Raw genomic sequence first — 15,916 nt, forward strand, 5'->3', positions numbered from 1 at the left:
AAGGGAAATACTCTTCAAACTGGTCAGTTTTCAATTGTAATGTCAGAACACATGCAAATGCCACAATATTAATTAGTTCCCTTCCTACTTCCATCCCCAAATCAAAGTTCAACATCAGCAAAACTCTGAAAACTTGTTTGCTGCCACTAAGAAAGTGTCGTGTAAATTCAGTGCAGAGCTGCCATTACACATCTACCCACTGAAGCTTCATAGTTGATACAAATCCCTTCTGTACTGCGTTATTCTACTGAAAGTATCTGCACAGAACGGTAGTTCAGTGCATATACAACACTTTACAACCTTCATCCTGCAAATCCTATGTCCTGCACATAAACAGCTGATGAGCACAAGTGGAAAAGGAACAGAAGATTTTTATTTTCTGTTTATCTACTTAGTAGTAAAGTGCCACAGAACCTCTATAATCAAACACTCTGCTGCTCCCCATCAGGCCCTGGATTAAGATCCTATAATGCCATCTGAACCAAACTTAACAGCTGATCATGATAACATGCAGCAGCTGGGCTCCTGTGCTTCTGAATGCACACCAGGTAAGCCCCGCACTAATCAAGTTTACCATTCCTGGTCTAGTAAACACATTCTGTAACTACAGAAGATTCCAAAATGCTTTACTAACTCTGATCAGAAAACACTTCCGAGTAAATTCAACTAGTGGACTGCTCTTATATAATTAGAACCAATTTAGAATTCACCTTGTTTTTGCTTTAATTTCTATTCAGTTTAAGTCATGAAAACTTTGCCTGAGACCTCAATTAATACCACCTGCACTTACAAAAAAGCATTAGAACATCACTGAACATAAAAACAAGTGAGACAACACATCATTTGGAAGATTAAAGAGCCTGCAAGACAATCAAAACTAGATGTTCTCTTTATGGTCAGACAGTATGAATCAAAGTACGGTGTGGATACTTACAGAATGGAACAACATACAGTGGCCTATTCGGGACTGGATATCCTCAGGTCCAGCATTACAGGAATCCTCTCTCAGAAGTTTCCATGTCTGACACTGGCAGTCAAAAGCAAACAATCCACTGAACTGTGGTTCGCTGGCTCTGCTGTCATCAACACTGCCATTACAGGTCAAAATTCTGCCTCCGAAGGTATATATCATGTGTTTTTCAGAATCCATACACATCTGTAAAAACAAGAGAAGTTTCTAAGAAAGCACATTAAGATCTGAACATACTCGGATTTTTGATTATGCATCCCTCCCCTGCAAGTGATATCTATTAAGTTAGATAGTACTTGGCACATCTGAAACTCTTGTGAACAGAAAAGAACACAGATGTCTTCACGGTTGACAGGTATTAGAAAACAGCTCCTTAGTTTAGAGCTTGAATCTAATATCAGCTCAACGATTTCATGAGCAAAAAAGGGCTTCACTCATCTGCTTCTAATTGCTGATTTTAGGGAAAAAATTATAATTTTTTATCCAGAATCCATAGATAATTCTGCCAAAAAGTAAACAAAGTCACTGCTAGTTTAATGAACATAAAACAACTGCTCTGAAAACAGCCAGTGATCTGTTACTCAGCTTCCATCTCAGTTACATATTTAGTGTTGCCTTCACTACTTCAACATAAAATAGGGCTGTAACCTGGCCAGGAATCCTTGAAGAGACTGCAGCAGAAAAATGTTTACCCCCAGTGCCAGAATTCAAGTTATGGCACACATAAGATGCATCAGTACAAATCAAACCAATCCCCTGACTCCAGGTGACGCTTTCAGAGTGCAATGGAGATGTCTACAAAACACCAGGGGAAAAGAGACAGAAAAACACAAGAAGACAGATGCTACTCAGAAAAGCCTACATACAACTTTTCCCAGGCAGCACGTTTTTACGAAGGTTAAACAAAATCTGGTATCACAGTACGCAGTGAGGGAGAGAAGAGAAAGCTGTAGATTGAGAAAGAATTCAGGGAGGACATTCTTTCCTCAGAGATAGCAGGAAAACAAGAAAATTTCAGGAGGCAAACAAGGTACCCAAAGTAGTCCTGCCAGCTGATCATTTGCTCTTGTTCAACACCTGGAAGACTGATATTTGTTATTAATAGAACAGAATGACTGATTGGCTTTTATTCTGCAGGCAACACATCTAATTTATGGTGTCAGCAGAACTGCATATTGTGCTGGCAGACAACAGCTTTGGTTACAAAACAGCACCAGTAAGTTCTTGGGACACTTTAAAAACAAATACTGATGCATTATCTCTTGGCCATGCTTTATAAAAACAACTAAGAACTAAGTGTCTTTTTCAAGGACACAAAAGCCATTGAATATACAACTTGATTAAAAATAGAGTAATTTGAATATGTGGAGAGGTGCAGCTTTCTAAAAGATCAGTAGCTACTCTTGTAAGATTTCAATCTCTACCAAGCAAGAGCATTTCATAAAATAAAAGATAATCGACTTTCTTTTTAAGAATCCTGATCCTGTTGGCCTCATTTCAGTGTCTTGCTTACAGTATTCTTCTGAAGGTAGCACACACAGCTTTGCAAATTGTTCCCCAATGTGTACTCAGTAGGCTGATCTGCAAACCCAGCTCAGCAAGTCTGATTAAAAACAGATGAACTGTGCTTTCAGCTTTAATAAAGCATGTCTTAATAAATAAAATGAATTAGTTTTAAAATGTTTTTATGATCCGACTCGATTTCATTGGAATACTAGTAATAACTGCATAGACAACAATGTTATTAGAAATTAACTGAGTGCAGATTGTAACTTCCCCCATCGTTGCAATGTTACCTGGTATAGCAATTCTAAATTGCAAAAGGCTACGATCGAAATTGCAGAAACACTGAGGAAAAAAAAAGTGTGTGTGTGTGTGTGTGTGTGTGTGTGTGTGTGTGTATATATATATATATGAATATATATATATATATATATATGAACTAGACGGTGTATATATATATATAAAGGAACTTGTGCTAAAGTATCAGTGTAGCTGACCTGATGATCGAACACCAGCTTTGGACCCCCATCAGCTGCAGTGTCTTCACTCAGTAGCATCCATGTGTTCGTGTCAATGTCATAGCGATAGAAGTCACTTTTCAGAGATTTGCTGTTCCTCACAGAGGAATCCAGGTAGCGACCCAGCGTGTAGATCTGTCTTCGTTGAATATCAATGCACATTTTGTGACAGGATCTGGCACTGGGCCCACTCTAATAAAGAAAACAACCACAAAAAATGAAGAGTAAAGCACATTTAACACTGTTCTGGATAGATCACAACTCATTCAGGACAAATAAATACCATCAGGGAGTGGAAATCCTTTGAATGTACAGGAAAATTTGTGCCAGTCAAATATAGGATTAATATATAAATATCAATATAACAGAACTTTCTGTAACTTCTTTGTGCATTAGAAAAATACTGGCTAAACAAAACAGTAAAACTTCTAATATAATGCCTTTTTCTAAAACAGACCATTCCCTCCAGAACTGATGCTCAGAGGCATGTGAAAGCTACCTGATCTTTTAAAATAACAGAAGCTGATGTACATGAGAGCAAATTAAGATGTCACAGCCTATAAATAACTACTTAGGAAGAAGATTAAGACGTGCTCTATTACATGAGTCTCTGTTTTATTAATAGACTGTTTTCTAACAGATCATAACCAGACACTCCCACAAGCAATCAAATCCTGTAATGGGTCTTTGAAGGCAACAAAAGCACTCCATCCTTCACATAACAGATATTGTTATTCCAGCTCCAACTATAGGGAAGTTTCTTACAGTAAGCAAAACTGCCTTGAGTTATGATCTTCAGAGAGAAGAGACTGTCAGATTATTATGCCCTTATCCATCCAAGGTGCTTAACTTCAAATCACAGAGTAATTTATTCAATGACATTTAGATTATACTATGCAGTGCTGGACAGTACTGCCTTCTACTTCAGTCAAGCCTCGTTTTGAAAGCCTTCCTATACGTATCTTGAAGCACACAAATGGATGTTGCTGTACTCCAAAATACTCCAAATCAAGATGGGGGAAGCCTTATTGGCAAGAGATCAGACAGAAGAAAGTAACTAGTGTTATGCTTACAGATAAATTCTGTATTTATTTCACCTTTGTGTAAGAACTTAAATGAGAGTGACAGAACAAGGCTGTGCAGCCAGCTTTGAGAATCTTCTCAAGAGTTGGGAAGATAAGAAATAGAAATCACACAGAAAACGTCCACAGTTTCAAAGGACGGTATTGGGAATCTGAAAAGCAACAGGAGAAGTGGGAAAAATTCCACTGTCAACTAAAAATGGTTAGATGCACGTAACATGACTAAGGTATGGAGGACAAAATGTATAGAAAATGTATAGGAAGACTACCCAAGTACTCTGAAGATGCATGATAAATCACCATTTAAGTCTTACAGCTAAGGAAAGTCACGCCATATCAAGTAACAACAGAATTTGTTCCACATGTTACTAAATAGTGCTCTACTTCAAAAAATATACACATATCTAACTGTATCAACCCCCCCTATAGATAAAGTCCATCTCTTGTTATGGAGGACACTGGAAGATGTTCCACTGTTCCTCGGCCAAAGAGCATGTTATTGCCTTGGCACAGCTGCTACCTAGAGGGAATTTAAGACCCACATGTCTGAAATTGGCCCTTTCTGACCCCTTCCCATTTGTCACATCGCTGTAATTTTCTTTTTAAATGAACCCACTGATTTAAATATCTCACTCTCACCACACTGTATGGTCTCTCTGGGCTACAATAGATAATATCAGATTTGCTTAAATAATGTCTTACGAACCTTCAAGAATAAATCTGCAAACTTATTAATTTCTTAACCTGCTTTGCATTGTAGAAGAGATGCATCTTCAATGAAATTTGAATACATGCAGGAGGATCAGGTACTCAGCACATGCAACACTAGCTTTAAGCCAACGGAGTTAACAGCACAGGTACTACAGAAAACAAGCTTCAATACTCAAGACTATGTTAAGATGAAAAACAAATTCAAGAAAAATGTGTTGTTTATCAAGATAACAGCTATGCATTAGTCATGTATGACTTTTTAAAGCTATTAAGTTTGACCATTTAATCTACAGACTGCAGGGAGAGAAACTTCACCTCAAGCTCACAAGAATTTTACCTTTGACTTAAAGTCACAGAACCTGCCACAGAATGGATTGTATTTAGTCACACAGAAAGCTTCCTCCAGGTCATCATCTTTTAACAAAGAAAACTGAAGTTACAGCTCTGTACCACTTAGGTGGTCATAAGGAACTAAGTGTGTATGCTGTGTGATTACCAACAGGAGTAAATAAGTCCACTAAACAACAGTTTATATGAGAGCTACCCACTTTGCTTAAAAAAACCCTTGTAGTATGAACATACCTCAGTGGGAGACACAAAGTCCATTTTTAGAGACAGATATGGGCAGATACTGAAAAATGACTAAAACTTCAAGGCACGTGTGGTTAAATGAATCAAGAGTCTGTGGGCGGTTACAAATGTTGATCCTAAGTCTCCTTTACACAGCTACAATAGTGAGCCTGTTGCTCAGTCAAAGAACACACTACTCCAAATTGTCATGGAGAAAGTGACCCACCAAATTCAAACAGATAAGAGCTGATTCCAGGAGTACCAAAGAATTCATTACAGGAATATCAAAGAATGTGCCCTGTTATTAAGTATCAAGTGGAAAAAACTGAGTGTAATAGCCATGACTCTCTTCAACCTATAGCAAGAGACATCAAACAGAGAGAATAGAACAACCCCTTCTCCTCCTGCTCAGATGCAGACTGGTCCTTGATCTATTCATGGAGTGATTGGATGTTGTGTTGAGGGACATGGTTTAGTGGGAGATACTGGTGACAGGTGAACAGTTGGACTGGAAGATCTTTTAGGTCTTTTCCAACCTTGGTGATTTTGTGATTCTATTAGTTAATGTCACAAGATGAGTGTGTTGCACTAGAAATATCTACAGTAACATTAAAATCTGGACCTTACCATCAAAAATAAAATGACAGCATACAAAGTATTAATTTTGGTACCTGCTTGTCCACAAAGCATACTACCTACCATTCCCAAAAATCTGAGGATAATAAAGAGTTTCATCTGCACACTGATAAACCTAAGAGAAGATAAAGCAAAGTCAAGTCTTATTGAGCAGAATAGAAGGCAAAGAAAATTCCAGCCAGCCTGCACTTACTTGGTCTTGTGGTAATGACAAGTGATTGTAGATCAGCACAGGACTTTTAATTAAGTAGTACTTCCTTGAGGTCTACTTTCACTGCTGTTATCTCCAACGTTCCTAGCACATGTGATAAATGTATTTTGCAAATGAAGCTTCATGAGTAGATGTTGCGCTTGGGGACATGGTGGCAATGAGTCTATGGTTGGACTAGATGGTCTTAGAGGTTTTTTTCCAAACTTAATGATTCTACAATTCTAAGAACCAATCGACTGAGTTAGCAGAGGTATTACTCTCCAAACAGAGCACAGCCAGTTAAAATAGGCTCTCCTAAGTCTTATCAAGCAACAGTGCCCAAATGATCTGAATAAACACTGGCTTTGGGAACACTTTCCAGTTCTCACCATGAAGTTTCTGGCATGCACACTGCAGAAACCACATGTGAAAGAAGCTTTTGATCAGGCTAAATTCTTATTCAGATGGTTAACAATGTGTTAAGCTGCTTGGGCTAGTCCCTCCGTTTATGCCAACGCTATGGTGGCAATAATAAAGCATTAGCGTATTGCATTTCACATCTACATGACACCAAGCAATACTAAAGATTACTAAGCTTGAGCACTTGGGCACTTTGGCTTCTGTACAACTCAACCGGAGCCCCCACAGAGCTAAGACTAACCTGAACAAAGTGGCTCTCTACCACCCAGCACCACTGCACAATTAGCACAGCATAATAACAATCAAGACATCAAACACTGTGCCATGGCACCATTTTCAAGTGGTGCAGAATACCAAGCTTCTGTTCCCTACTTTAACAATACAGTCCTCGAGCAGCTTAGTCTTGACTGCAACTGCTCCAGACTCTAGAACAGAAATAAACAACCCAAAGGATGTAGGGAAAAGAACAGAGCACATATAGCTAGGAGTAGATAAGACAAGGTTTCGATCTCTTAAGTGTCTAGAAGCAACCAAGGCCAAACAGGATCTTTTAGTTTTGTCAGTGCCTCACAAAATTCAGTTGCACAACGCCAAAAGAATACACAGCATACCTTATGAAAAGCCTTCCCAACGTGCTAAGCCACTTTATAAAATCTAATTAGAGCTTTCTTCATTTAACTTGCAAATGCTGAAAGCAATTATCCCACTTAAGGACTAACTTACAAAACGTTTTCAAAAAGCAACACAACAGCATCGAGAGACAACACTGCCTCCTTAGAATAATTGATTTGTTCCTATATAGGAAAGAAAGGATTGGGACTCCTTAGGGTAGGGTCTGCTCTAATAACTATTTATGCCAGAATCGCCATGCATCATCTTAGCAACAGCATCCTGGCTTGCTCTGCTAAGGCACTACCATGATCGCTTTCTTTTTTTGTTTTGCTTTTAAATAAGAGTCCTACAAACCTCCTTTGATGTGAACAGAACTCCATGAAGCTGGTTCAGCTTCCCACCTCCAAAACAAGAAATTGAGGAGCTTGGCTTCTTTTGGTTATCATAACCTTTTGAAAATAAAGGGTTTTCAGTCATAAGAAAGTTGTGTTTTATTCAGACTGATCCAGATGAAAAACCTCAGGAGCGAGCCTGGACCCTGTTCAAGAGTCAGGGAAATAAAAACAAAGAACAGCTGACTAATTCTCCCTTCTTGGTGCTTTAAAAGACTGAATGGAATGTGAACATTGTCTCCAGTATAAAGTTCAAAAATAAGCGTCATGAGGTAAATGCTCTTGTCCTAAAGCAAACTGGGACGAAGACATAAAAAGACACAAACAACCTACTTTGTTTCCCATTCTGAGAGCAGGCTGTCACGCAACAAATAGTCCCTCCTGCCTACACACTACTGCAGAGATTAACTGGTCTCATTTCCCAGTTGCAAAGTGCATTTCAGCAGATTCAGAATATAATTCGTTTCTTCCTTCTCCACCAGCATCATCCCAAAATAAAGGATGAAGTTCTACACGATCTTGAAAATAAAAGGAAATGCATACAAATCTTTGCGTTCGCAGAATCACAATCAAATCTTCACGCCCTTTAAGACTGTTAATAGTGCATCAGCGCCAAGTGTTCAGGTAACACGTACTTCAGAGAAATTTAATCTAAGCAGAAGCTCATAAGGATGTGATTTGCTTTAGATAATTTCTAATTTCAGCAAGAGAAGCTACAGCAACACAAAAAATCTCCACCTCATATTAGTTGCTCATAGAAAGCATTTCATGTTTCTCATAACTGAAGACGACAGAAATCTATTAAAAGCATACATCTAGTGCTTTTTATGGTAACACGTGGCACCAGCACTGCCCATCAACCCCAAACATAAAGTGAATGGAGGCTGCTGCCCTGCTTTTAATGCTCCTACAATTACCAACTAACCACAAGTGCTGAATCACACAACATGCACATGCTACAGATGTGAGCCATCTGCAAGGGCTTATAAAGGGTGCAAGAGCCTCTTGCATCCCAGATACCTTACTCAATATGATGGCAAAAATCAGTGCTATGAGTGTTACTTGATGTCCAGGACTTGACGGCTCTATCACTAGATGCAAAAATAACCTTTGAACTTCACAGAGGGCAAAAATATGCAGCAAGGCACGGAACTAGGATTTCAAATGTTTTAAAGAGTTCAAGAGTAGCTAAATAAATGAATACGTAAATTTTCCGCATGCTCAATATACATTCAATTCATCCAATTACTCCTTAAGTTTGCCTTAGGTAAAAGCTTAAAGTATCATATGAAGGTACAGTAGGTCAGCAGCCTTGCGTTTTCATTCAGCCTTACGATAATCTATTTCCTATTTATGAAATACAATGGCTATTATAACTTACTTCCACAGTTGCTGTGCCAGCTATAAAGATGATACTTGGAGAGTGTATGAGTTAAATATATTCTGCCAATAAATACTTTAGGAAATCTATTAAGCAGATCAGAACCTGGCTAAGAAGCACCACCCTTAAAGCCCCCCAAGGCCAGTGTTGGAAAGACATACACCTACACCATTTTTCATGCAAAGTAGAATGTCTTATGATAAATATTAGCCTTGGATACCAGAAAGTTGCTGACAAGCATTTGCAAATACCAGGCTATTAACATATCTAGTTTCAGCTAAGACAAAGAACCTATCCTTCGCTCAGGCAGTTGACATAGCATTTGAGCTGTGCCTAATCTGCTTACGAGTAACCTCCCATAGCAATGCAACAAAATAGATTTAGTTGCAAAGTCCTTTCTGGGAATCTGACTCGGATATGACGGAGCAGACTAAAGTCAGAGGCAGCTTTTAGTAGACGGTTCTGATTCATCTATATTGCTCACTTTAGGTGAGAAAAAAAATTAAACAAGTTTTATTCCTGAAGTGCATCGACATCTGGGATACTCGGTATTGATAATACACACTCTCGAGCTTAACACTCCCTACAGAGACTTTCTTTGCTTATAAGTAAAATTAAACGGTCCCACGTTCTATTTGGGAAAAATGGTTCAATGAACTTATAAATTGAACGATTAAGCTCAGATATGTAACATGGACCTTTATGATCACAGTGGCCAGGACTGGATGACCCATGGGCAGGTCGTCGCCTCCAACCCTACGTAAGAATTTACTCAGATTGCCTGTTCCATCCTTCAGAGAGCAGTGCAGGTTCATTACCACACAGATAAGCAGAGATGCTGTGCAGCACACGGATGATGCTATGAAAATGAACAGATGCTTCTGTTCTCCTCCCATCAAATTATCTGTTAAAAATTAGTCTCCCAGCAGGCCTGCTTGCAGAAACAGCTAATGTCAGGGTATTTTCATAACATAATGAACTAGCTCATGACCTATTGGCTTTTGGTGAACAGCAATTAATGCAACTCGAGGAAATAAAATATGTCCTTTAAGTTGACTCAAGAACTTTCCAAAGCACCAATACCTTCGTTTTGAGAGCTGTGTGCGTGAGCTTACTTACTGTGTGAAACAGCTTTAGATACTGATATCTGCATCACTGCACATGCAAGGAGCCGTATTCCCAGGCCTTGTCTAAGCAGTGTGTTCTCACCTGGCTTGCTCTCACAACCTAGGCATAATCAAGGCCTTCCAGCACTGTGGAACATCATGTTACAATAAACCAAGTTATCCAGTGATCAAGAGAGTTTCCATGCAAGCAGAATAATAATGAAAAGAGGGAAGAAAAAATAAAACCACACAGTTTCAAACACACAAAGCACAGGTAAAAGTTCTTTCATTTATATGAAGCCGGCTGCAAGAACACATGTGAAGGTCTTGCTTAGGCATCAGTTTACAGACAAAAATAGATCTTCCAGCCTACTTGATTCAGCTTACAAATGCAAATAAGTGAAGTACTGGAGTGATCTCACACAAAACATCTTTGAAAGAAAAGAGCATTAACATTGCGCTACTTCTAACAAACAAGTTAATCACAAAACCAGTGCTACTCGCAGCAATGAACAGTAAAAACTGCAGCTTATTAAGTTTTAATGAGCAAATTGTTGGTCTGTTACCCATCATCTGCTTAGTTTTGCTTTCAGTAACGCTGATGAAACATAACAATCTGTCACCAGGTCTGAGATACAGGCCCTCAGGACAACGTCCTTCATGGGCCGAATTCAACTAACCCCATGAACAATTGCAGGATGTTGAATGAGGTCATGTTCGAATGCACTGCTAAGTTCACGTTGTCCTCTGGTTACCAGTAACAATGGTTAGCAAAGAAGCCCAGCTAAGAGAAAGATTCCTCTACAGATGCAAGTTATTTGGCTTAAAACAGACCAACAGGCTGAAGATACTTTAACTTGTAATTTATGAGTTGTTTAATCAAAGATGTGAAACACGTCCCTGTTCTGAAACCTTCCTGAGGGCACAGCAGGGCTAGAAATAATTGTTTTTGAAAAGATAGTGATAAACTCAAAATTTCATATTGATCTAAGCATTTCAGCCACAAGCTCTCAGATGTTTCATGGAAAGTGATGACAGCTTTAAGTAGAAGAAAAGGAATAGTTTGGACCCAGAGGTGTTACATCATCATAGAAGTGGCTGTGTAACTTTTCCCCTCCAGCTCACCAATGGCTTATGAGATTGCCTTCTCAGATTCTAAGTAGAGTTCAATGTAGGCTTCTTCTATTAGCTTTTATAGGAACATGCCAAGAAAAAGATATAATACACACACACACACACGTATATATAACAGAAATATTATGTTAAAAAATAGCACTGTGGAAATGGCCATATCTTCTTTGAAACTAAGTGACACATGAGAAAAGATGTAGCTTGTGAAATTTTTATTTATATCACTCGTCAGCTATTCTCAGAACATAATTTGATTATCCAGCTGCACGAATCACATCAATTACCACGAAGTGTAGCACACAGTCTTTGCTGTATGACACTATCAAGAGCAAGTCATCTTCGATTTTGCAGTAATTTGCATGGGATGTCAGAGGAAAAAACAAAAGATAAAATAAAGAATACAATGGCAATTCCTTGATCCTAGTATGAATAAATTCCCTTGGTCCCTCAGCACCTGCAAGCCCTGGAAAATTCATGAATTAAGTCCCACCAAACATACTAAGCTCTTTCAGGGTCTGAAAGCTGAACGTATCAATGAGCTACACCCATTCAGTCAGGGTTCGTCCAGAAAGTTTAACTGCCTTCAGAGTCAGGTGGCAGAAATACACCCATTCGTAGCAGCAAGATTCACAAAACCTTACCAGATTTTCTAACATGTAATTATCCAGACAAATTAACTAAAGAAGTGTCTATGATACTCATGAAAATACTTCCCCTGCGCTACCACATTGGGTAACTGATATTTCTTTAGGGATTCCTGTATTTGCACAGCTTGAGGAGTGTTAATGTAACGGAAGCCTTTTACAGACTAGCTGAAACAAGAGACTACTCCAAAGGCAATGCTGATTCATGTGTGAAGCTACTCTGACCTTGCTGGCAAGCATAAACTTTCCTCCCACCTTCTATCCCTACCTTCTCTGTTCCTGCCATTCTCCCCACACAATGGGGTGAGGGGAACATGGGGTACTAAGGATTCCAGCCTACTGTTGTGTTCCAGGTGCCTGGGTTTTTTTTGTCAGTAAAACCTGGAAGTACATAAATCAGCTTTTTTTAAATACCAACATTCTTCACTAAATCCTTACCTGAAAGTTGTGTAATACTTCAAGCAGTACAAAAAGGTGTTATCTTCCCCAAGATGTGTGCACAGCAGCCCCCCTAGCAAGCCTCTGCATACTGCTTTAAAGGTAATTCACAGGGGAGTAAATGGTACAACACATGTCCAACAAAGCCAAAGTAAAATGAAGCTGTACTCCAGATAAGGGAATCAGGCCAGTACGCCCATTGTAAGCTAGAGTTGATGCAGTGATTTTCAACAGAACATAAATGCCACAGATCAACTATTGAAGATGTATTACTTCAAGGCATAAAAGCAGTTCTTAGCTTTGCAGGCTGAAGCCTTTGCAACTGAAGGCTTTACGATGCTTTGGAAGTCCATGTATAATCTGAAGACTGGCACGTGCAAGATCCAGGACTGCCAAAGTTTTGCAGCCTTCAGAATACCGTGCATAATGTGTTCATTTAAGTACTCCTTCCTCTATGAGACTGGCTTCAATATCCAAAAGGGATCTCCACACATTGAAACATCTGGTGTTAGGAATAACTGAAGTTTGGCTGGTTTTCCTGCACTTTTTGCATGCTGGAAGCAACGACTATGTACACTTCACAATGGAACTGAATAACTTAAGACTCAGAGCTTTATAAAATAGAAATCATATTTTCTATTTTAAAATTCCAGTTAAAAGACAAAGAAACAAGAGTAGAAAGGCAAAGTTCTGAAGCATATGGGCTACTATAAATAAAGAAGTTACCCTGAAAGCAAAAAGCATTTTCTAACTTATTTTTTTGTAAGATATCACTGAAGAACCTGGTCAAACGTATCTGAAATCCTCTAACACTTTAAAGAATAAATACTGGTTTTAAACTATCATACTACTACTCAGGAAGGGGAATAAAACAGTAGCATGTAATATTCAGGATCTGCCCAGAATGCATTACATTGTGTTCACTTCAGTACGTGCCGCCTTTGTCCCTACTCTTGTAGGCATTTACACTATTTAAGAAGTTGGCACAGAGGTACAACTGTAAGATCCAAGTTTCTGCTGCAGGCTTTTGGGGACAGCTGCTTTCTCCCTATGAGCTTTTGTGGTACCAGAATTCTCTTACAACGGAGCAACTTTTAACAACTAGAACTACTCAGACATGGCAGATTCAGTGTCTTAGATCTCAATTCCATAAACATTGCTGTACTCACAACAACAAAAAACCCCCATATTTCTCAAAGCATCTTCCAAATTACATCACCATCTGCAGGAAGGGATCAATATTTGAGAGATTTTCAGTTCCTACTCTTAAAAGCAGCACAGAGTAAAAGTTTTACATAGATAATCATAGAATCATAGAATCACCAAGGTTGGAAAAGACCAAAAAGACCATCCGGTCCAACCGTTCACCTATTATTAATAGCTCCCACTAAACCATGTCCCTCAACACAACATCCAATCATGCCTTGAACAGCCCCATGGTCGGTGACTCCACCACCTCCATTCCAGTCCATTCCAGTGCCTGACCGCCCTTTCTGAGAAGTAATATTTCCTAATGTCAAGCCTGAATCTCCCCTGCCACAGCTTGCAACCATTCCCTCTACTCGTAGATAAGGTTATATATTTGAATATCACCCCACCTTAAAAATAAAAAATCATGTAAGTGTCACAAACACAAATATAATGCTTCTGTGTCAATGACATTGGAAGTTTTGGGCAAACGCATCCATGTCAACAAACATAAAGCAAAGCATCCATACAACATAGAAAAAATTAACTGGAAATACAATAGCAGGTGACATTCAGGTTGGTTCTCCAAACCATGAGATCTTGCTACATTTGTCAGCCTGGAAAAGTATTTAATGTTAGCAGCAAATTGTCACCTTACCGTATGCCAATTTTCTAGATCATTTTGAACCTACTAACAGTAGACACTTGTTGACCTATAATTTCCTCTAGAATTTAGAAAGAATTTATCCTCTTAACCAATTAACCCATGGAAAGACCTTGTCTGCTCTGAAGAGTCTTTGACAAGAAACACTTAAAAGTTTGAGAAATAGTGTCACCTAAACCTGACCCATTTACACAACTTCCATGTCCTTCAAAGGGCTGACGTGAGCATAAAGCCACAGTGACGATGAATCAACACAAACGCACAACAGAAACTACCACTTTGCACAGTAAAATACTGCTTCCAAGAGCATCTTGCATCTCTTCTGATGCCTATAGGAGGTAAAGAAATAGGACAAAGGAATACAATGGACATACAAAATATAGTGCTTCCCTATTCTCAGTTATTGAATCATTAGAGGCATGAACATCTCTCAGCATTCTGACCCTGTAAGTCCACAGAATTATCAACATAATGCAAATGAAGTCCTTCCTACAGCTGCCTATTCACCTAAACTGTCCTTCTGTACTTCATTTTACCAAAATACCCAATGAGAAAGTTACTGCTTGGAAACTAAAAATATTAGATACCAAAACATTCACATTAAGTTCATCTATTGCTTGACACTGGCCTAGTACTCAAGAAATGACAAGGTTTGATATTTTAAAACTATTCCCAAATCCTGAAAAGGTCCTCTAATCTACTACTGCTAATACACCCTAGAGACAGCATTTGTTAGAACATTCCACTAGTTCAGGGTACAAGTTCTTAAAGACTCTTAGACTTCACATGCTTTGGCCATGCCTTGTGCCAACCAATGCAGAGCTCTTGCATACTCAAGCGTTGCACAGAGGAGACAGAAGTTGTGGGTCAATTTCAGAGCTCATAGTGGTGCATTTCCTTTGGAAGGATGCAACCATAAATGAGGATGATTTCACAGGGACTGAAGGAACCTTGCTGCCTCCGTATGCTGAAAGAATGGTTGGGAAGTTCCAATTTAGGTCTGCCTACCAACTGCTGAGGTGCGTAATGTGGAAACTCAACATAATACTACACTTTAGTTCATGATACCTATATATATATATATATTTAAAGAGCATATGCAATCAGTTAGTTCACTACTGCTGCAAGAACTTCTTCCTGAGATAAGGAGTACTGTGGAAAATTAGCATTGGTAGTTGAACTGTTAAGAATACAAATGCAACTTCAGGTGACAAAGAGACCTTTCTCCAACTCACTGGCAAACTTAGAAAAACAGAAGCAACTCCATTTACAGAAAAGGTCACCACAGATTCTTTGTACTGCACTGCCAAGTGGATGAAGATAATCTGGCATTGCATCAGAAGTTATCAGTACCTTTACACTGAATGAGTTGCTCTGTGTTACCCTTAAGATGATGTTGGATAATATGCAACTTGTACCAACTTCTCCTCTTATCCAAGCTTAATATATAGTCAATGGGTAATTCAACCACCATCACAAATTAAGTGGGACAAAATAGTAGAAGCAGAACAAGCACAGTATAACACAAAAACAAGATTAAGTTATATTGGAATCTATTTTGAATATTTTCAAAAATTCCATGTCAACAGACATTTCCTTTCAGCAAGTTGTTTGTGAATAGTTGATGCTCCTATTAGAGAAACATCTGGAGTCTTTGTTTTTTAAGTTACTTCTCCATTTGAGATTGACCTTTTCATTTCTAAATCAGGCTTCATCCAGAACCCCAACAAGAGGAAAAAAACAAAGCCGTTGCTGGCAAG

At 38.8% G+C, this 15,916-nt stretch overlaps 1 protein-coding gene across 2 annotated transcripts in view; it reads right to left on the bottom strand.

Moving 5' to 3' along the window:
* The window catches only part of MKLN1 (muskelin 1), a 103,831-nt gene that overhangs the window by 35,561 nt on the left and 52,354 nt on the right, over positions 1 to 15,916 (bottom strand). For both annotated transcript variants that reach the window (XM_072328293.1, XM_072328303.1), the window contains 2 exons: positions 2,971 to 3,183; positions 935 to 1,156 (listed from right to left, as the gene is read on the bottom strand). In XM_072328293.1, the coding sequence (XP_072184394.1) occupies positions 935 to 1,156; positions 2,971 to 3,183 (435 nt within the window). The remainder of the gene's footprint in view (positions 1 to 934; positions 1,157 to 2,970; positions 3,184 to 15,916) is intronic.

The sequence above is a fragment of the Excalfactoria chinensis genome, chromosome 1 (assembly GCF_039878825.1).
Source record: "Excalfactoria chinensis isolate bCotChi1 chromosome 1, bCotChi1.hap2, whole genome shotgun sequence".
In the NCBI taxonomy this organism is placed as follows: Eukaryota; Metazoa; Chordata; class Aves; order Galliformes; family Phasianidae; genus Excalfactoria; species Excalfactoria chinensis.